The sequence below is a fragment of the Aethalodelphis obliquidens genome, unplaced genomic scaffold, assembly GCF_003676395.1.
Source record: "Aethalodelphis obliquidens isolate GAN/ISIS:26980383/991018 unplaced genomic scaffold, ASM367639v1 scaffold1, whole genome shotgun sequence".
Taxonomy (NCBI): domain Eukaryota; kingdom Metazoa; phylum Chordata; class Mammalia; order Artiodactyla; family Delphinidae; genus Aethalodelphis; species Aethalodelphis obliquidens.
The window spans coordinates 10,918,627-10,940,868 of NW_020837945.1; the positions used below are offsets into that span (position 1 = coordinate 10,918,627).

The 22,242-nt window shown below is 45.8% G+C and overlaps 1 protein-coding gene across 1 annotated transcript in view; it reads right to left on the minus strand.

Annotated features, from left to right (window-relative positions):
• Window positions 1-17,389: 17,389 nt before the first annotated feature.
• MRPS6 (mitochondrial ribosomal protein S6) overlaps window positions 17,390-22,242 on the minus strand; it is a 102,833-nt gene continuing 97,980 nt past the window's right edge. The window contains exon 5 of the mRNA XM_027083725.1: window positions 17,390-17,965. Within this exon, the coding sequence (XP_026939526.1) occupies window positions 17,776-17,965 (190 nt within the window). The 3' untranslated portion in view covers window positions 17,390-17,775. The remainder of the gene's footprint in view (window positions 17,966-22,242) is intronic.

Consider the following 22,242-nt stretch of genomic DNA (forward strand, 5'->3'; position numbering starts at 1 on the left):
TAGAAACTGCCAGCCCAGAGTGAAACCCAGCCCTGCAGGTCCAAAGCTTTCAGCTGCTGTGTGCTGCCTTCTAAGGCCTGAAAGCCTGGGCCAGCGCCTCCTCAGCTTTCCCCAGCCGTGGACCCTTGTGAGGCGAAGGAGGCTGTTTTCTGAAAAAGGCCTAGAAGGAGATGTCAACACCGTACAAGGTGGTGTCTGAGGTTTACCTGCGTCTGTGCCTTGGGGCAGGGCCGGCAGCGACCTCACTCGGACACTCAGCCCCGCTGTGTCACCCACACAGTTTTTACGATGCTTGGGCCGCTCATGGCGGACTTCCTCCCCTCCCGCCCTCACCCCGGGAGCTGCTGGTACGGCCCGAATTGTTATTCCTCGGGTCGCCAGTTCTCTACTGGCCCCTCGATCTCCCTACACAGCTCTGCAGCATCCCCGCCCCCATTCTGTTTAAAGGGGCCTTTCCTTGTCATCCTCGGCCCCCCTGAGTCCCTCCACCTTCTGGCCATGGCTGAGGCCTGGCCCTCCTCCAGGTACCCCACTCCCTTCCAGCATCCCAGGGTCAGTGCTCCTTGTTGCCACTGCCAGGGTCTGTCACCATCAGAGAGGAGTTCAACATCCCCACACGTGGCTCCTTTGGCTCCAGGCCACCTTCCGCCTGAACTCCTGATTCCGGTGAATTTCAGCCCCCACTTCAGCCACCTTCTCCCACACTCACATCAGGATCTTGACCTCCCCTGAATCCCTCTGCCTTTGAAATCTTATTCTCCAGTTTGACGTCTGCATCCACCAGGGTTTTCATTTCAGACCCCTTACCATTCTACTGTGCAGAATCCCCCACACCCAATCCTGCAGACCGCATTCTCAGCTAGGGGTCAAGGCTGGAAAAAATCCAGTCACCTCTTGCTCACCAAGGGTTGTCTCATCATGGATTACACGGAACTGACGAATCCTTTTCCTTCCAAGAATGACCACAGAAACATCTATACAGATGAGAATCAGTGTCATGCTCTTAAAGCTATTCTCCTAATGTTAGCTCTCCTCCTTCCTATCCAAGTATTGATTTTCAAAAAGTTAAGCCCATGACTCCCATAAAGACATAGAATCAACACGTGTCCAAGATTTATTTAACTCGTGAAAATGAGCCAACCAGTAGGACAGGAAAGATGGTTCAAAGAGCATTTGTGGAACTTACTGACCTTTAAAAACAGAATGTCAGAATGATGGCTGGATCATTTGTTAGATACAAAACTGGTTAATGCCCTATGTGAGAATAAAACCATAACCTTCGTGGTTATCTTTTCTAAGGGACAGAAATTGACAAGTTAACATGCAACGTTACTGTGTCTGGGCTTGTCAACTAGTAAATAGTAAAGTCAAACACAGGTACATTCTCCTCAAGAATTAAGTAATCCAAAAAAAAAAAAAAAAAAGAAGTAATCCTTGGGTGAGCCTGTTTAACAATGCCTCTGTGTGACATGGAGAGGACATGCCCTTTTGCCTTATTTCTAGGCAAATAGTTTGGGATAATTTTTCTTAACAATCCCTAAAAGAAATTCTAAACTAGTTATCTCAAAATCTCCACATTTATTCCTTCTCGAACCTAAGAATAGAAACAAAGAAAACCCTAAGTGCATCACTCACACTCCATTGGGCTCTTGATGACCAAAGAATGATTGTCACCTGGTAGAACTTCAGACAGCATGACTCAGTGGGAGGACTGGTGTTCTGGCAGCCTTCTCATCACACAGATGAGATCGCCACCAGCTCTCCCAAGACCAGTCCTAGCCAAGGACACAGACACGTCGAGTTCCAGGATAGGATGTTCAAGAATGGATTGGGTGAGCTTATACCTTCATTGAGACATCATAGGATTGGAACTTTAAGGAACCTTCTGGAAAGTCTCCCTGGATTTTCTAGGACAGATGGTGTTTCCTATATTTAGTCCTCCCAGGACTGAGAAAGCCCACGGTCAGGTCAGCCCATGCCAGGCTCTCAACAGCCTCCCTAGCAAGGATCTCTTCTTCAAGCTCTCTCTTAATCAATTTAAGGCCATTTCCTCTTCTGTCCTCTGTGAAAATGATTCATAATTGATCAGTGTCTTCATCTAAAACCTCTTTACTCACAATTTTTAAGCCCCAATTTCTTTTATGCTAAATAATCCAAACTGTTATCATCCTCTTAATTCTATTATTAGTTGTGTCTGCTGAGCCCTCTTGGGTCTCTCCTAAGACCAGGAAGAGCTTAATAAAGCCCCCAGAGACGATGACTTCACAAACCAGTTCTACTATCCTCCGTGCCATATGAGCTTTCTCTGAATCATATTTGCAGAGTAGGAAAGTTGCTGTGATGACCCTTCAGGTTGTTTCTCGTGCTGTTTTGCTTGCTCAGTATTTCTTCGTTGTTCTTGCAAATATTTCTACTGTGTTCTTCAGCACATAGCCATCGTTTTTTAAAAATTAGCAATGATAGTTAACAAAAAAAAGAAAATCAAAAACACCATCATGACACTTCTCAGAGACTACTGTTGGTAGGGTGGTACTCAGCACTTCGGTCTTTTATCCTGAGTTTTTTCTTTTTTTAAGAAGAGATCAGACTGGACTGGACTGCTCTCAAGCTACTTTTTTCATCCAATAACAGACGGGGTCCCACGCTGTCCCCCTGCTCAGAGCCATCTCACTCTTTCCCAGCTGTTGGGTCAACATCACTACAACCCGCTTCAACACAAAAGCACCTCCTAGTCTCAGAATCAGTCCTAGCAGCAGTCCAGATTGGCTTAGGAGGCAAAATGAAATGAACCTACCAATGCTGATTTATTTAACCTGAAGAGGAACCAGCCCAGTACGTGGAGGGAAACACCAACAAGCACTTGAGAAGACTTGGGCTGAGATATTTATTCAAACCAAAACCTCTCCTTTGTTCCATCTTCTGAGTCCACCCAGGTTTACACGAGGGACCTTCTCCGGGGCACTCTGGTCCCCACAGTGGGTTTACCGGGCTGCTCCATAAGGGCCCTCGTGTGAGCACCAGTGGATCCTTGCTGCTGAAGGGTTGGCTGTCGTCCTAGACTAGCTTGCTGAATGCCTACCCAGTCCTTCCTTGTGGGTGACCCTCAGGCTGGTTGCTTTTCTTCCAATTTGGTTGCCAACCTCATGCTGTTTCTGTGCTCAAAATTAGACCAGACACCGATTTTCTACCATATCCGTGAGCTCTCATTGATACTATATTGACCCATCTATGTATTTTTTCCTATCTTTGTACATCTGGTTCTCTTTTTTGGGGCAAATCTGTTTTATTTTCATATTAAGCTTATGTATCTAAGATACCATTTCACTTTACTCCCATGGATATGTCATAAATATTTTCTCATGCTGTTATATGTTGATTCTTTTAATGGTGGCCCAGTATGTCCACACACAATTTATTTCAATAGTCGCCTACTGCAGAACATTTAGGTGATTTTCAACTTTTTGATTTTATTAAAGAACAATGTGGTGACCATCCTCATACCTTAACTCTGTGCGCCAATCATGATTCAAGGCAAATGCCCACAGGTGGAATTGCTGGGCCACAGGCCATGCATTTTTTGGTGGTTTTCGTTACCTGCTGCCAACTTACTCTTGGTAGTTTGTCATTTTACATCCACAGGTATTTTGCTGTACTCATCCTTATTCATCTTTATCCAGTTTTTGACCAATCCATTCTGCCCCTTGGGACATATGGAAGACAGGGCCACTGACGCTGGCTCTCTTAGGACGGGAGGTTTCAAAGTCTAGGACACTAACTTTAGATCTATCGTGTTCTCTTGGAAAAGTCCTCTTCGTTCATCCAACAGCAATGTGCCAGGCACCACCTCAGGCACTATTCATGCATCCATGAACCAGCCAGATAAAATTCATACCCCAACAGAGCTTACATTCCACCTGGGAGGAGACAGACACTATAGATACAAGTAAATAACACACGTATCAGATGGCAAAACACGTGCAGCGGTGAAACATACAGCAGAGGAAGGAGGTGGGCTGCATTTCAAAGCAGGGTGGTCAGGAAAGGCCCCGCTGGGAAGGTGATACTTGGCCAACCCCTCAAAGAGAGGTGGTGCTGTGCCCCCCTCAAGATCATGCACTCTGATCGTTCACACAAGCTGTGTGGCCTTGAGAGAGCAGTTTAACTCCTCTGTACCTGGGTTTCCTCCACTGTAAAACGAGGGGTGTCAGCCCCCGTGGCAGAGGGATGTTCAGAGAACAAGAAGAATTAACTAAGTTAATGTTCATAAAATACTTAGAACTGGGCCTGGCCTATAATAAATGTTACATGCGTGTCTGCTAAATAGGAAGATTCGAGGAAGGGCCAGGCAGGCAGAGGGCACTGCCGGAAGCCAAGGCCTGGGAGCTGGTGTAGCTAAAGCGGAGTGGGGGAGGGGAAGAGAAGGAGGTCGGGTTTTAGACCATTAGAAGGACACTGGCCTTTACTCGGGTGAAACAGGAGCCTCTGGAGGGTTTAAGCCGAGGAGCCATGTGCCCAGGCTGTGGGCTGCAAGTCAGAGCAGGAGGTGCTGAGTAGGACGAGGGCACCTGAGACGAGGTGGAGTGGATTGAACAGTGTCTCCCCAAATTCACGTCCCCCGGAACCTCAGAATGTGGCCTTATTTGGAAATCGTCTTTGCAGATGTAGTTAAGGACCTTTAGGTGTGATCACCCTAGACTAAATGGTGGGCTCTGAATCAAAATCCGGTATCCTAAGAGGAGGGGAGGGGACACAGACACACACGGGGAAGGAGGCCCCATGAAGACAGAGGCAGGGATGGGAGAGATGCAGCTACAGACAAGGGACGTCGGGAACCACTTGACGCTGGGAGCATCGAGGAAGGATCCTCCTCTAGAGCCTTTGGAGGGAGTCACATTTTAAGCAATCATATTTTCAATTTATATATTGAAACCAATATATAATTTCTTAACAATATTTCTTAATATTATTTCTTAATAACATTATGACCAAAAATTTTATCGCATTCGTTTTCAGGGCAGTTTGTTGTTTAAAATAATGTAATCATCAAAATGATACATATTGCTACACGGTTGTTAATTAGGCTTCCATATATCGGTGTTTATTTCCTTGTGCTAAATGTATACTTGTCAATAAAATAGCTGCAAACCTTGATTTCATACTTCCAGCCTCCAGAATTGTGAGAGACTAAATTTCCATTGTTTTAAGTCACCCAGATTGTGGTACTTTGTTACAGCAGCCCCAGGAAAAGAATAAAGGAATTGCTTGCTGTGGTCTAGCGGGGAGATGATGTGGTCTGGACCCTGGAGGCGGCTGTGGAGGACATGAGAACTGGTTGGACTCCAGATACGTTTTGAAGGTGAGAAAACAGGATGGGGACTGGATAGGGGATGTGGAGGAAAGTGAGGAGTACAGGATGTTTCCAAGGTATAGAGATGAATATATATTTAAAACCAGAAGCGTGGTGACATCACCCTGGAAGTGTGGGCGTGAGAGCAGCTGGAGGAGAGGTCTGGCCTGAACCTGGAACAGCCTGACGCTGAGTCAGGGAAGTTGAGGAGGAACCAGCAAAGTGCCCTCGGAGGAGACCAGAGTCAGGAGAAGTGGAGTCTGTGATGCCTTAGAAACCAAGCGAGGAAGGCTTTTCAAGGGGGAGGGAGTGAGCAACTGTGCCAGTGCCTCTGATGGGAGAGTGAAATGAGGGCTGAGGGGAGCAGTGAGTGAGGCAGGGGGCAAAAGCGAGTTCAAGGGGCTGGGGCGGGGGATGCACTTGAATACAAAAGGCTGGGCTTCTTTTTGCTCCTTTCACCATTATCTTCATTGAGACTGAGAAGAAAGGACGAACGTGGACAACGCTTTTGAGAAGTTTTTTTCAGAGAGAATTAACAGCATGTTTTTGCTGATGGGAATGACCAGAAGACCGAGAAATCTGATGATGCAGGAGGGAGGGGGGAAATTTGCTGGGTGATGCCTCGGCAGGTGCGAGAGGACAGAACTCTGGGCACAGGGAAGGCGTGAGTCCTCTGTAGCATCACGGGCCGTCCACCCAGGACAGGGGTTGGAGGATGTGGTTACAGATGCCGGGAGGACAGTAGGTGTGGTTTGAGCATTTGTGGAACTTTTCTTCTAACTGCCTTAATTTTTTCAGTAAAATAGGGAGTGAGGTCATCAGCTGAGAGTGAAATTGGGCCAAAAGGATACTGGAAGTCTGACAAGGGAAGGAAGGAAATATCTGCCTGGGGGTGCAGAGTCAATGGACTAGGGGTGTGGCGCTGTGCCAGGTCTCTGAGACCGGTCAGCAGAGATGAGTTTTTCTCCAGCCACATTCAGCTGCACAGGTGCAGGTACAGAATGGGTGAAGCATTTGACTGTAATCAGCAAGAGAGGATCTAGAGACTTGAGGGGTGACCACAGCGATGGAATTTAAGCTGGAGTAGGGAGGAAAGTGATGGCGTGAGGGAGACGAGACACAAAGAAAAGATGGTAGGATCGGTAGGTCCCGGAGGGGTTGACAGAATGGATTGTGGGAGCTGGGGTTCAAGAGGGAGTGACCTAGAAAGATAAGAAAGGGAAATTGAGATGTTGGGTGATGTAGCTATTGGTAATGACAAGGTCTAAGGTATAACCAGGGAGCAGGTGACAAAGGGAAGATGGATGGTATGACCACTGGAGCAGAGGAGATGATCAGGTAATGGAGAGGCCAGCGTATCAGAGAGGATCACCTAAGTGGATACTGAAATCACCCAGAATCATATGAAATTGGGTGGAAAGAGTAACAGTGAGCCAGGAGCTGAAGTCATCAAGGAACAAGAGGGTGTAGCCTGGGGTCCTCAGATGACAGAAGTCTAGGGAGTTTAGGACAGGACGGGCAATGGTCTGGATGGGGCAGAGAGCCAAGGAGGATGGCTGCTCTGCCTCTAGGCCAAGTGGGAAAGGGGTGATGGGAGAGAAAACAGTCACAATTGAGAGGGCTCCAGGGGAAGCAGGGGCTCAGGGGCATCCCAGTTTCAGCTGGGGCAACAAGAAGAAAGAGATGCTTTAGAACAAGCTGAAGAGATAAGAGATCTGACTGATGACTGTGAGTCCCAGGGGCACAGAGAATAGGTTTTGAGAGTGGAGGGAGAGAGGTGAAAGACGGTACGTCCTGAGCTAAATGTGGACTGGGTTGCCGAGAGTGAGGGACGATCTGGAAATCCTAGCCTGCTCGTGGCGACTCTCATAAACCAGAATAAAGGGCATCGTAATATTAGTCCCAAATTCTCACGGCAGTAGCAGAGCCAGGCTGGGGGGAGGGGAGGAAGGGGGAAGGCAAGAATGAATGCGGGTGTTGCCAGAAGCATGTAGAATCTGGGATCTGGGACGCCCTTCTTCATTCCTGCCAGTGGTGGGGTGAAGCCAGGGTGGGGTCTTAGGCCTTCTTTTGAACTGCACTTGTATAGAAAGCATTGCCTTTGGTTTCTTAGGTTAGAAAAATGACGAAAAATCCAGGAAGGAAATTAACAAAGTATATGAAAAGGCAATTAACAAGGGAAAAAACAGAATGACGATCAGCGTGAAAATAAGCTCATGCTTATTAATAATAGGGAAAAATGTAAGTTTAAAAGAGAGACAGCTCTCGACACTTGATTGGTAAAGTTTTTTTGGTTTTTGTGGGTTTTTTTTAAATAACATGATCAATACCATGTATTGGGGGATGTTAGAAAACAGGGTCTCTTCAGGAATAAAGACACAGACCTACTAGAGAATGGACTTGAGGATATGGGGAGGGGGAAGGGTAAGCTGTGACAAAGTGAGAGAGTGGCATGGACATATATACACTACCAAACGTAAAATAGATAGCTGGTGGGAAGCAGTCGCATAGCACAGGGAGATCAGCTCGGTGCTTTGTGACCCCCTGGAGGGGTGGGGTAGGGAGGGTGGGAGGGAGGGAGATGCAAGAGGGAGGAGTTATGGAAACATATGTATATGTATAACTGATTCATTTTGTTGTAAAGCAGAAACTAACACACCATTGTAAAGCAATTATACTCCAATAAAGATGTAAAAAAATAATAATGACTAAAAAAAGAAAGAAAAACAAAAAAAGAAAACAGGGTCTCTCAAATCTGGCTGTTGGGTGTGTCAACTGGTACAATGACTTTGGAGAGAAATTTTTCAATAACTAGTAAGGATGAAAATGGAAATACCCAATGAGTCAGCAATTCAATGTCTAGTGAAACACTCACATGTATGCCCTAGGAGATATCTGCCAGCAGGTTCACTAGAGCTTTGCTTGAAACACTGTAAACTTAGACATGCCCATTAAGAGGCAAGTGGCTGGACTTCCCTGGTAGCGCAGTGGTTAAGAGTCCACCTGCCAATGCAGGGGATGCGAGTGCGATCCCTGGTCGGGGAAGATCCCACATGCCGCAGAGCAAATAAGCCCGTGCACCACAACTACTGAGCCTGCGCTTTAAAGCCCGCAAGCCACAACTACTGAGTCTGCATGCCGCAACTACTGAAGCCCACAAGCCTAGAGCCCATGCTCTGCAACAAGAGAAGCCACCAGAATGAGAAGCCTGCGCACTGCAACAAAGAGAAGCCCCTGCTCGCCACAACTAGAGAAAGCCCACAAGCAGCAATGAAGACCCAAAGTAGCCAAAAAACAAACAAAAAAAAAGAGGCAAGTGACTAAAGTGTGTTGTAGTCACACATGGTACCTTATAGAACATCAGAGATCAATGAACTAGATCTACATGATAGATCTCAAGATGATAGTGTTGAATGAAAACAAGCACGTTGCTGAAGCCTCCACATCCAGTTAGTTCATTAAAAATCCAGTTACTTCATTAAAAATCCACAAAGCTGGGCTTCCCTGGTGGCACAGTGGTTGAGAGTCCGCCTGCCGATGCAGGGGACGCGGGTTCGTGCCCCAGTCCGGGAGGATCCCACATGCCGCGGGGTGGCTGGGCCCATGGGCTGTGGCTGCTGGGCCTGCATGTCTGGAGCCTGTGCTCCGCAGCGGGAGAGGCCACAACAGTGAGAGGCCCACGTACCGAAAAAAAAAAAATCCACAAAGCACTGTCGTGAATTATGACCAAATATGTACATAATAAAACATAAAAGATGGATATAAATGATGCACACTGACTTGAGAATGATGGCTACCTCTTGGGAAGGAAAGGAAGGAATAGATGAGAAGAGAGACAAAAAAAGGACTTCAACTATATCTAACATTTCATTTCTTTAAAATAACTAAAAGAAATACAGCAAAAATACAATATCTGTTCAATCTGAGTGATAAGGACCTCAAGTTTGTTATAGTATCTTCTGTTCTTTTAGGGATGTTTGAGTTCTTTTTAAAGTAGGATGTTTCTAGTGTATCAATCCATGTGAAGGTTTTAAGAAAGCAAGCAGAGTGTGAATAGTGCTGTAAGGTGAGGACCACAGTTGTTAGAGCAATCACGTTTCATCACAATAGAGATTTAACCGAGAACCATTTCAGGATTAGGAGGGATAAGGGAGTATTGAGCAAACAGAGATTCCTTTAACATTTTGCTTAACCACACTAAGTAACTTATTCCATATTATTATATTTAGATCTGGTAAGAGATAAATGGAAGAGGAACAAGCTTTCAAAACATTGGCCATAACTGCCTACTTCATAAAATCAGCATCTTTAATTCCTTGTGATTCTGCTTTGTGAACAACTTTTTGCTGTTGTTTTAAAGGTAATTAAAATGTATTTGATTGGGACTTCCCGGGCGGTCCAGTGGTTAAGACTCTCTGCTTCCAATGCAGGGGGCACGGGTTTGATCCCTGGTCAGGGAACAAAGATCTACATGCCGGGGACTTTCCTGGTGGTGCAGTAGTTAAGAATCTGCCTGCCAATGCAGGGGACACGGATTTGGGACCTTGGTCCAGGAAGATCCCACATGCTGCGGAGCAACTGAGCCCATGCGCCACAACTACTGAGCCTGCACTCTAGAGATTGCGAACCACAACTACTGAGCCTGCATGCCACAACTACTGAAGCCTGCGTGCCTAGAGCCCATGCCCCGCAACAAGAGAAGCCACAGCAATGAGAAGCCCGCGCACTGCAACGAAGAGTAGCCCCTGCTCGCCACAACTAGAGAAAGCCTGCATGCAGCAATGAAGACCCAATGCAGGCAAAAATAAATAAATAAATTTATAAAAACAAAAAAAGATGCTGCGTAGCCAATAAGTAAATAATTTTTAAAATGCTATCTTTAAAAAAAAAAGTATTTGATTTGAAGAGTGTTATGAAAACCCTTGAGATATCACAGAGTCCTGGGAAGGGGTTGCTCCACTGCTAATCTAATTGTCCCTTAACTAAACCCACTGAATCGCCTGCTTCTAAGGCTGGGAGACAAGTGGACAGTGTCCAGGCTCTTTCTGGCCACGTCACCAAACCTTTCTGTCAAGGTTCTTTGTGCTCCCCTCAAAGAGAAGGCCCCTGGCTCATGCAGACATGTGGCTCTCTAGTGGATGGGAGCTGGTGGAGGAGAATGAAAGTGATGACGGTGGGGGAGGCAGGATGGTGAAAGACAAACCAGACAAGCAGAATAAGAACAGTGGTGGGAATAAAAATCTCTGTTGCAAATAAAAGTTGGAGAATCATTGGAAGATGTCAAAGAGGTGCTCAGCAGAAAAACAAAGCACAAAATCCACGTCAAATACAGTCAGTTCTCGTCATGCCTGATACTTCTGTCATATACAGTTGCTGCGAATGCTGATTTAGAGAACAATAAAACCACTGCTCCTAGAGGAAATACAGGGTTAGGTTCCTGCTAGCCTCTGGGCACATCATCTGTGTCAACCCGTCAATACATAATCTTGCTTTATCTGTGTGTTTCTTTCTAATGACCCCTTACTTAATATATATTGTTGATCCTTTAACATTGAACAAGGCCTACAGCACCATAACTTGGGCCAAAACAAAGCTAACCTAAGACATGTATTTTTTACGTAAGACACATCCCAGCCTTTTTGTGCTTAGGGACAACAGACAGCATTTCAGCATTACACAGTGGGCGGGGCACACGGGTAGGGGCATTTTAAGCAGTAAAATCACCAACAAAAAGCACGCAAATGCAAAACACACGACATTAAATTGACCGAGAAAAAGACACGTGTCTACAGTGTTAAGACTTGCTCATCCTTGGCTACGAACAGATTCACCAGAGACTCAAAATTTTGCCACTGTATCTGTGAATGACCACAAAGACACCGTATTGATTTGGGGGCTACAGATAGATTTTTGCGAGTAGGCAAATTCACAAAAACAGAATCTTTGAATAATGAGAATTGGCTGTACCAGTTAATCTCTGTCCAAAAAGCAAAATCTAATCTTCCACAAAGAGGTGCTCACATTTGGGGATCCACATGGACGAACAGTGCTACAACCAAGTCACATCATTTAGCTCAGTACAAGTTTACGGAAACAACGGAGTCACCCACTTATTTGGAATGGAGAGGTCAAGAGCCCATTTTGCACAATCCTGACTTCTGGCATTATCCACTGAACAATGTATCCTTGTCTTCACTCACAATGCAATCATCTCGGGGCAAATCTCTGGGAAATGAAGTGAAATCACATTTCCTTCCCCCAGAGGAGACACAGCTTAGCCCCAGGTGTTCTGGAGAAAAGGGTTCAGTTGCAGTACACATATAATTCTGCCCCTTTGCAGCAACCCAAAGGTCTTGAGCACTTTGGACACTCAGTCTGGCTTCAGGAGTTTGACTTTTGTTAATCTCCCTGTTGGGTTGCGGGTAGCTGGGAGTGTGCAAGGTTATCTAGGTATTGCTGCTGTTACTATAAACTTAGGGGCTGATTTTTGGGGTCATGGCGCAGCTCTCCAAAAACAAGACCTCACCACCACCCAAGAACTTCCTGGTCACCACACCGTTTTCCTCCTGTGGACTCACAGGATGCCTTGTGCCTATGTTTGGGTCTAAGTCCAGATGCCTTAAAACTCTGTTCTCAGAGCAAAAAGAATGCTGGCAATTCAAGCCCAGCAAATGACCATGCTGGCCTCTGGAGCTCCCTTTGCTGTTTTCTTGTGATCAAGTACAGCGCCTATTCTGTTTAGAATTAGAGTAAGAGCCTCACAGAACCCCCTGGCAGGCTGTGGAAACAGCTATCCTTACCAGAAGATGAAGAGTGTGCAAAGCCTCTGAGAAATTCTCTTAACCCTTCCCCATCTCCTTATCCTGCCAACCAGCAGGATGACTGAATAACCCTCCACCCAAAACCCCACCAAACTGGGGGGACAGTGGACCTGGTCCAGTGCCTGATAGGCTTGGGAAGGCTCTTTGAGACCAGCTTGTGCACTGGAGGCTGAGAGAAGATAAGAAACGGTCCATGATCACGTGGTCCATTGAGGAGGTCTCTGACCCAAAGTTCTACGCTCATCCCACTACTACGCTTTTTTCAAGGTGACTGAGAATCTCACAAATTGCCCTGGAAACTCCCCACTATCAGCACCACACTGGCCTGTTTCCGGGTGCAGAAAACAGGGCAGGGGGGTGGCAGGTGGCCTTCCAGGTGGATGCCAGGTGCAGTCATCTCTCACTGAGCCCTCCAGACCACAAGGAGAGGATGCTGCGTACTTTCCAAATGCGCACTCACGCCATTTCAGAGCGCCCCCAGGTCAGGTAGGGGCCACGGGGCAAGCACTACACTGTCTAGTCCACTCTGTCTACTGCTGGGGGACATCTGAAAACCTGGCCTCAGCCCTCTTTGTACTTCTCCATGATGAGTCTGTATAATCATTTCGTTCTCACGAACATGTGGGCAGCATGGGGGGTTGGTCAATTAGGAGGCACCTTTCAGAACAAGTTAATATGCATAGCACTCATTCTTGGTTCTTCAAAATGGTCCCTTCACTTCAAGAAACCCTTAGCAGCCACAAAATGTCTCTTCACCAACAGATGGCAACTTGGACCCTCCCTGAATTTCCAGGCTCTCCTGCACCCCAAGCCCTTTCCCGCCATCACACCATACCTGCCCGTTCCCAGGTGTTTCCAAAACACACCTTAGCCACCTCCCATCTCCCACCACCCATGCTCCACACTAGTTGCTCCCATGCCAGCTTAAACGCCATCTCTGCTGGAAAACTCCCCACCTCCCCCCACTCCAAGTACTAACGAATCCGGTTCTCCGTTTCCACAGCACTTGGTATGAACCTCAGTGATTGTTTTTATTATGGCCTGTCTTCAGATGGCTGAATATTTCCACCTCCCCCATCTGTGAGAGGCTTGGGGTCAGGGACACAGCCCATTCGTCTTTGTATCCTGCCCTGGGCAGCACCTGCCATGTGTGTGTCCTATAAACACACCCCTGGGGAAATGTGGAGAGAAAAAAGCTCTGTGGGAAATTATGGAGCAGTTTGGAAAAACATGACAAAAGGAGGCCTGATCTCCAGGGTATGCTAACTTTTCTTCCAGTGTTCTCAGGACTTCCCTTTGAAGACCTGAGATTAAAAGCACTCCCAAGGAGTCCCAGATCCACTGTCTCCCCTCCTATAGTGATGAAGCCCGGGGTCTTGGTCCAGGTGTGGGACAGGAAGGGCACAGGGTATCAGGTCAGTCAGCGTGGCCCGGGCTGCAGGGACTGGCAGGGGCCACCTCTAGAAGGGTGCAGTGTGCCCAAAGTGGACATTCAAATTCCCAATCCCAACTCCTCCCTTGGTAGCTTTGGAGGAGTCACTCATTTTCTCTTAGCAGTTGGGTGCCCCATTTGTAAAACGGGTATAACACTGGCCTCAGGGAGTTGTGAGGAGGGGAAAGGTATAATGTCCATGTTGAGCTTTTGCTGAAGGTGTGTGTGGCATCCCTCAGGTGTGTCAGGGTGGATAACTACTCTTCTAGACTCAACCAGAAGCATGGACACGCAGCTCATGCTTTCAGTGCTCCTCTATCTTTTAACTGGTATTTCATCTCAATCAACACAAACCTGGTCTTTCAGCAAAAGGCTCACTTGGGCCTAGTGGTCCTTCCTTGTGGACATTCCACGGGACAGGACTTCATCGTCTCGGGTTCAGATGCTTCCGTGACCTGACAACGTCTCCAGGAAGCAGCTTCCAAGGCACCCCTGGGACTAGCTTCTTGGGTCCACAGCCTCCATCTTTCTCCACCTTCCTGAGCCCACCTTATGCAGGAAAAAAAAAAAAAAAAAAAAAGGATTTCTGGAAGCTCAACCCTGTTCCAAGTGGACCACAAATAGGGTAACAAATCTGAGGAAGAGGCCCCCAAAGGGAGCACTCTGGAGTTGCTGCTTCACCCCGACACCTGGCCTCTTATGCTTCTGCGTCTCCTTTCACTTCAGCAGACTCCTATCCCTTCGTGTTTACTCTCAGGAGTTTCCATCCAGTCTCCCAGATCTGGCCCCCCAATTCCTCATCCTGCCCGCTCCACTCTCTGGTCTCCAGCTCAGGACCTCGAGGCATCTGCACGTGCTGTGCCATCTGCCGACACCATCACATCATGGGACTGGCTCCGCATCCTGCAGGTCTCGGCTTCCCTGTCCCCTCCCGACCACGTCCTCTGCTCTTGCCCTTTGCAGCGCCCCCCATGTGGCAACACCCACACCGCTCTGCCTTCCCAGCTATCAGCCCCGCAGGACTGTCTTTGCCCACGCTCTACTCCCAGCACTTCACTGATAACCGTCCACTGAAGGGGCAAACCACCCAAACAGTGCCTCTGCCTGCCGCCAACCTGGGCAAGAGGACCCAGGGCAAAGAAGCAGCCCGGAGGTGACCTGCACATAGGCCCTGCTCAAACCCTGGCATCCCAACAGGCTGCAAGGGGGCAAGGGCCCCTTAGCGGCTGAAGGTCCAGCTATGAATCAGCGCCTCAGGGGGAAGGGACAGTGGCTTCATTTTGGAGCTTCCTTTTGGAGGGGAACTGGCACACAGCACAGCTGTCCTACTTAGCCAGCCTCCTTCCTAAGCCGCTCTAAACTGTGCCACAGGATTCCGAACACTCGATGACCTGGAATGCCCAACGGGGTCCGTCGATTTCCTAGGGGCTAGCAAGTGCAGGAGAAGAAAGTGTCAGCACCACACTCAGGACACGAGGACAACTGCTACTATCTGAGTGACACTAGCTCACCCCTGACACCCAGGTGCCTGGTTTAACCAGAGAGAACAATGACAACCTCAGTGCTACCGGATGGAAAAGACTCCATGGCGTCAGGGTCCCCAGCTCAAGATCCCAGCTGTCACTTGGTACTGGTGGGGTCAAGTTCAAATCTCTTGGAGTCTGTTTTCTCATCCAGAAAACAGGGGTAACACCACTCCCTCACAGAGCTGCTGAAAGGGCTAAATGAGGTAACAGATTAAGTGTGTGCAGCAGCACAGCATATGGCACGCAGCACGCACATAATACACCGTAAGGAAAACGCAAGACGCACCTCAGATAGCACCTGAGTGACAGTACATGGAGACTCAAGCCATTTGGTGGAGGAGCTTGTGATCCCTCGAGCCCTGGCTGAGAGCCTGCGCTTTCAGGAAATCCCTAATGAACAGGAAGAAGCATATTTTCCCCGATAATCTCCACTTTATCCCTTTTATTTCCAGTGTACAGTTCTTAATGACCCTCTTGACTGAACTATTGCTCTTCAAAGAGACTTCTTAATAGTTTTGCTTCTGAAGGAAGTTGAAGCTGGATGCTGCCCGGGCTCTTAAGAATAAGCAAAGGGCGGAATCTGATCGTCCAGGGCAGAGACAGGCAGCATCCCGGAGGGAGGAGGCCTTGGACTAGTTTGGAGCTGGGCTCCTCCTGGCTCTTGGGGCACCTCTCTTGCACATCTGTCTGTGCTTCAGTCTCACCATTAAAAACAGACAGAGGCCAGATCTCTGGGCTCCCTCTGGCTTCAATATGATCTGACTGTGTAATTAGTACAACCAGAGATTCGACTTAGTAACTGGCACCTCCCCCAACAACTTGTGTGCAGAAGCTTTGCCATTTGGGCTGCTGATGGACGCCCTGTGCAGGGCCCCGCTGTGGGAAGATGGAAAGGCCGGTCAATTTCTTCCAATTCACCAGCTCTGAGGAGACTGAGGAGGAGATGCCAGTGACTGTTCCAGCAAAAAGCCTCATCCTCACCCACCACAGAAGCCAGCCCACTGCCAGGGACCCCAGGTCCTCAGCATCCCAGGCCTGGGGCAGAGACCACATATGGAACTTTTTAAAGGAGAATTCTCAGACTGTGGTGTAAATTCAGGCTCACAGAACAGATTATCTGGCACTGACCAGAAATGAAATTTCAGTTGGTTTCTAGATCAGTTTTCTGGTAGGTTGAGGGCACAAGGGTTTGGGGCACATTAAGGCACACCCACCGGGTTCTCTTCCGTAACTTGCCTCGTTGCCAGTGTGGTCAGCTGAAGCCAGGATGCTGGATGTTGACTTTATTTTCTTCTCAGCTTTGCTGTCTCTGGCTTGGTATTGATTATTCCTTTATGTGAGTTATGCCAAGGTTACCACATAAAATACAGGACACCCACGTCAATCTGAATGTCAAGTAGACAATGCATCATTTTTTGCTGTAAGTGTACTTCCTTGCAACATTTGGAGCATACTTATGTGGAAGCTGACTCGTTATTTATCCGAAATTCAAATTTAATTGGCCATCCTGCATTTTTATTTGCTAAATATGATAACCCTACTTAAATCAATTTTAAGCAAAGACTAGCTGCTTCTTAGTCTCAAAGTACAACAACATTTCAAACCCAACTTTTCCCCTGCTAACAAAAATCTCTCAAAGCAAAACCTGTCTTTTTATTTCCAGGACATGTTTTTAAAAATATGTCTATGAGTATCAAATAAAAACAACAACAAAAAAGATGGATCTTCTTACAAGTCCCCCTAACTTAAGAGCTCAGCATGCCACTAGCCACAGGCATGGTGCCAGCTAGCTCTCTGGGCATCCCCAACTCAACAGCAATTGGCTTCCGACTCATCAGGGTAACGGGCAGAAGGGAGGAGGTGCAGAGTTCACAGGTGGCCACTTCCCCAAAGAGGTCTGCAGGCCCGGGGGACAGTGAGGAAGCAGTGCTACTGGCAGAGGAATGACAGGAAGCAGTGCCACCACCAACTGCCACAGAACACACACGCCCCTCTACCAAGAGCAGCACCCACCACAAGGACAAGTTAATTGTGAGAGGAAAGGAAAAGTGACTGCCCAGGAGTCAAGGGACAGACACATCCCACCTGCCCTCACCGTGGCTTCTCCCAGTCTTGAACCTGCGCTGGTAACCGGGAGCCCCGCCGACATGCTGCCAGCATTCTGGGCAGACCGGAGCTGTGAGGCTTTGGATGGGGCACAGTGCTGGGGGAGGTGACGAGGCAAAAGTTCTTTAAAATCACAGACTTTCACTCTGATCAAAAGTTACTCATATAATACGATGGTCTTAAATTTTTATTTTGCATGGTGGTATACAGTCTGAATGACTAGCGTGTAATCCAAAGTGGTTTTTATAATCTTTGCTCTTCAAAGCAGTGTTAGTGCTGCTGTAGGGCAAAGTCCTCACTGACAAATTACATTCGTGAAATGCAATCGAGCAGGGAGCACTGATGCCATATATTACAATGTGGCTCTAAGGAGGCCATTCCCCGACTTTTCACAGCAAAGGGGATCAAGAACTAAAAGTACCTTAGAAAAATCAAAGGGCACTGAAAGCACCCTCTTACATAAAGATCAGGCTGGTCAGTTATTAATCCATGGTGCTCAAAAGTGAAAGAATTAAACTGAAGGCTAAAATCTGGTGAATCTTCTCACTTCCTCTTCTTGGTGGAATACAGCTTTTCTTCAAGTGGGACTGGGACGATCCCTTCACACTCTTTCACTTCCTGGGTCAGAGGGTGTTTTACAATATTTGGTCTAATCACATCAATGTCTCGAGACAAATGCTCCATTATGCCTTCAACAGTTGTTGTCGGTGCATAAAAATCCACCAAGAAATACCTGCAATAAAATAAAAATTTGTGAATGTGCTGCATTCTGAAATACAGTAATCTCACTATTTTGGTCTATGTTTTTGTTTTACTCCTCTCCACATACAGACATCAACTACCTACAAACACACATACACATCTTTGTCAAAAGAGAAACTGCGAGCTGACCAGCTGAACCGAAGTGTAGTGCTGTGCCCGACCTCCCTTTTCCTACGGCCTTTCCCATTACACTCCACTGAATTTTTCAATCCATTAGTTGATGATTTTTGTGAAAACTCTATGAGTCTTCTAATTTTCCAAAGGATTTTACAAGTGACTTAACGCACCTAAGAGATACAGTAAGTATCAGCCATACTTCACAAACTAGAAAAAGGTTAAGAAAGGCCTGGGACTCATCTAAGACTATCCAGCACATTCAAGAACTGACAAGGAACAAAAGAAAAGTACTTGAATCTTGGGTGACAGAAAGAATTTAACATTCATCTACTCAGACCAGACTAATACAGACAGACATCTCATACAGCTCACTGGTCTTCAGTCTTAATAACTTTATCAGTAGTTGGCTGTATGCCGATGCAAAGGAATAAGTGTCTCTATTCCCTGCCCACCCCACCCATGCTCTGTTGCAAAAGTTGAAGCCTCACTTGTACTGTTTGGTTTGGACCACGGTGCTGTTAAAGGACAGTTTTCAGCGCAGTATTTCAGAATTCTACAATGTTCCAGCTGGTTCAGATGACCTTTGACACCACTTATTTGGTTCCAGCCACACTCTTCTCCCAAGCATATTCCCATCCTAGGTCTTTGCACTCTTTGTGCCTCTACCAGAAATATTCTTCACCCTAGTTCCACACAGTTCATCCCTCACTTCCATCACGTCTTGTCCAAAAGTCACCTTGTCAGACAGCCCTTCTGCCCACCCACCCAGCCTCATCCCTCTTACCTCCCTTTCTTAATGCTTTATTTTTTTCCCCATAGCACTTTATCACCACTAACAGTGTATATTTGTTTACAGTCTGTCTCACTCCACTGAAACGTAACTGCCCTAGGAAGAAGGACTTTGTTGCTACATCCCCAGCACCTTGAGCATAGGCTAACGTACATCAGGTCCACAGTAAATATTTCACAGTGGTGTGTTGGCATGAAAGGTGGAATTCTCACAGAAAGCAGGAAAGACCAAAGTAAAAATGAACAAATTCAGCAAGGAAGAACGTTATTAGAAAAAGTATGGCATTTTGTGTAGTTCTACACAAGGAGAGGGTTCAAAACTCATATGAAAAATTCCCAACTTCCCATGTGACCATTCACAAGCCTAGTGGGAAAGTTATTCAAGTAAAAATAATTAAAGGTTAAAGCACAGAAAAATATATATCATGCAAAAACACTAACCAGAAGAGAGTTGAAGTGGCTACAGTAATATCAGACAAAGGAGACTTCTGAGCAAAATAAAATTATCAGGGGAAAAAAGAGACAATACTTAACGATGGGTTCACCAAGAAGACACAAAATTCCTAAATGTGTACTTACAGATAACAGAGCTACAACATACAGAAAGTAAAAACTAACAGAACTGAAAAGAGAAAGAGACAAATCCACAATTATAGGTGGAAACTTTTAACATTCGTCTCAGTAATCAACAGATCTAGTACACAGAAAACCAGCAAGGTTAGAGAAGAAGCAAACACCACCCTCAACCAACTGGATCTGACATTTATAGACCCCTCCACCCAACAACAGCAAGATACATATTGGTTCTCAAGGGCATACAAAACATTTACCAAGGACGACCATATTCTGGCCATAAAATGAGCCCAGAATATGGGCTCATTTTCAGTACATCTAAAGGGATTCGAGTCATACAGAAAAATCTTGAGAAAATCCCCAAATACTTGGAAACTAAACATACATCTAAATAACCTATGGGTCAAAGAAGAAATCAAAAGGGAAATCACAAAATACTTTGAATTGAATGAAAATGAAAACAACACATCAAATTTGGAGAATGCCACTAAAGCAGTACTTAGCAGTAAACTTACAGCACTAAACATCTATGTAAGACTAGAAGAAGGGCCTCAAATCAATGACCTCAGCTTCCACCTTAAGAAACTAGGAAAAGAAGAGCAAATTAAATGCAAAGTAAGACCAAAAAAGAAAATAATAAAAATCAGAGCACAAATCCCTGAAGCAGGAAAAACAATAGAGAACATCAGTGACACCAAATACTAGTTCCCTGAGATCAATAAAACTGATACAATTCCAATCGGATTGATCAGTAAAAAGAGATAAGATACAAATTACCGATATTTAGGAATGAGAAAGGTGAAACGACTACAAAGTTTACAGATATTAAAAGAATGGTAAGGGAATATCATAAAAAAAACTTTTGCAATAAATTGACAACCTAACTGAAATTCCTTGAAAAATACAAACTATCAAAACTCACTCAAAAAGGAACAGATGACCTGAATAGCCCTATATCTATCAAAGAAATTAAATTTGTAGTTAAAAACCTTCCCCCAAGGATAACTATAGGCACAAATGGTTTCACTGGCAAACTCTACCAAATGTTTAAGAAAAAAATACCAATTCTGATACAAATTGGTCTGGAAAGTAGGACAACACTTTTGAACTTGTCCTATGAAGTCAGCATTACCCTGGTACCAAGACCACACAAAGACACTAAAAGAAAAGAAAAAAACAGATCAACATCCCTCATAAACGTAAATGAAAAGATTTTAAACAAAATTTTAGCAAATTGACTACTAGAATATATAAAAAGGACAATATATCCTGACCAAGTAGGATTTAGTCCAAGAATGCAAGATTGGCTTAACATTTGAAAGTCAACAAAAATCACCATATTAACAAACTAAAAAAGAAAAACCATGTGATCATTCCAATAGATGCAGAAAACAGCATTTAGCAAAATCCCATATCCATTCCTGATAAAAACTCTCAGCAAGCTCGGGAAAGAAGGAATCTTTTACACCCTTATAAAAAGCATCTTTGAAAAACCTACCGCTAACATCATACTAACTGGTCAAAGTCTGAATGCTTTCCCCCTAAGAGCGGGAACAAACAAGAACGTCTACTCTCATTACTTCTATCTACATTTTACTGAAGTGCCTTGCCAGTGCAATAAGGCAAGAAAAAAAAGAAGTAAAAAACATCCAGGTTGGGCTTCCCTGGTGGTGCAGTGGTTGAGAGTCCGCCTGCTGATGCAGGGGACACGGGTTTGTGCCCCGGTCTGGGAAGATCCCACATGCCACGGAGCGGCTGGGCCTGTGAGCCATGGCCGCTGAGCCTGCGCGTCCAGAGCCTGTGCTCTGCAGTGGGAGAGGCCACAACACTGAGAGGTCCATGTACCGCGAAAAACAAACAAACAAAAAACATCCAGGTTGATAAGGAAAAAGTAAAACTGTCTTTATTTGCAGATGTCACGAACGTGTATACAGAAAAATCTGAAGAAGCTTATGGAAAAGATACCAGACTGTAAGTTTAACAAGGTTGCAAGATACAAGATCAATAAACAAAAATCAACTGTATTTCTATATACTAGCAACAAATAATCAGACCTTGAAATTAAATATTTAGTGATAAATCTGACAGAAGATGTGCAAGACTTATAAATTAAAACTATAAAACATTGCTGAAAGAAGTTAAAGAAAACATACATAAATAGAGAGGTATACCTTGTTCGTGGGTAGGAAGATTCAACTTGTTTAGTTGTCTGTTTTCCCAAACTGACATAAAGAGTCAAAAGAATCCCAGTCAGGGGCTTCCCTGGTGGCGCAGTGGTTGAGAGTCTGCCTGCCGATGCAGGGGGCGCGGGTTCGTGCCCCGGTCCGGAAGGATCCCACATGCTGCAGAGCGGCTAGGCCCGTGAGCCATGGCAGCTCAGCCTGCGCGTCTGGAGCCTGTGCTCCGCGACGGGAGAGGCCACAACAGTGAGAGGCCCACGTACCGCAAAAAAAAAAAAAAAAAGAATCCCAGTCAAAATCCTAAGGCTTTTTTGTTAGAAATTGACAACTGATTCTTAAGTACACATAGAAATTCAAAAGACCAAGAACAGCCAAAACAACTTTGATAAAGAATGAAGTTGAAGGACTAACACTGCCTGATTTCAAGACTTACTATAAAGCTATGGTAATCAAGACAGTATGGCATTTATATAAAGATAACCAAATAGATCAATAGAATAGGGAGTTCAGAAATAGATCCAAATGCACAACTGATTTGTGACAAAGGTGCAAAGGCAATTCAGTAAAGAAAGGATAGTCCTTTCAACAA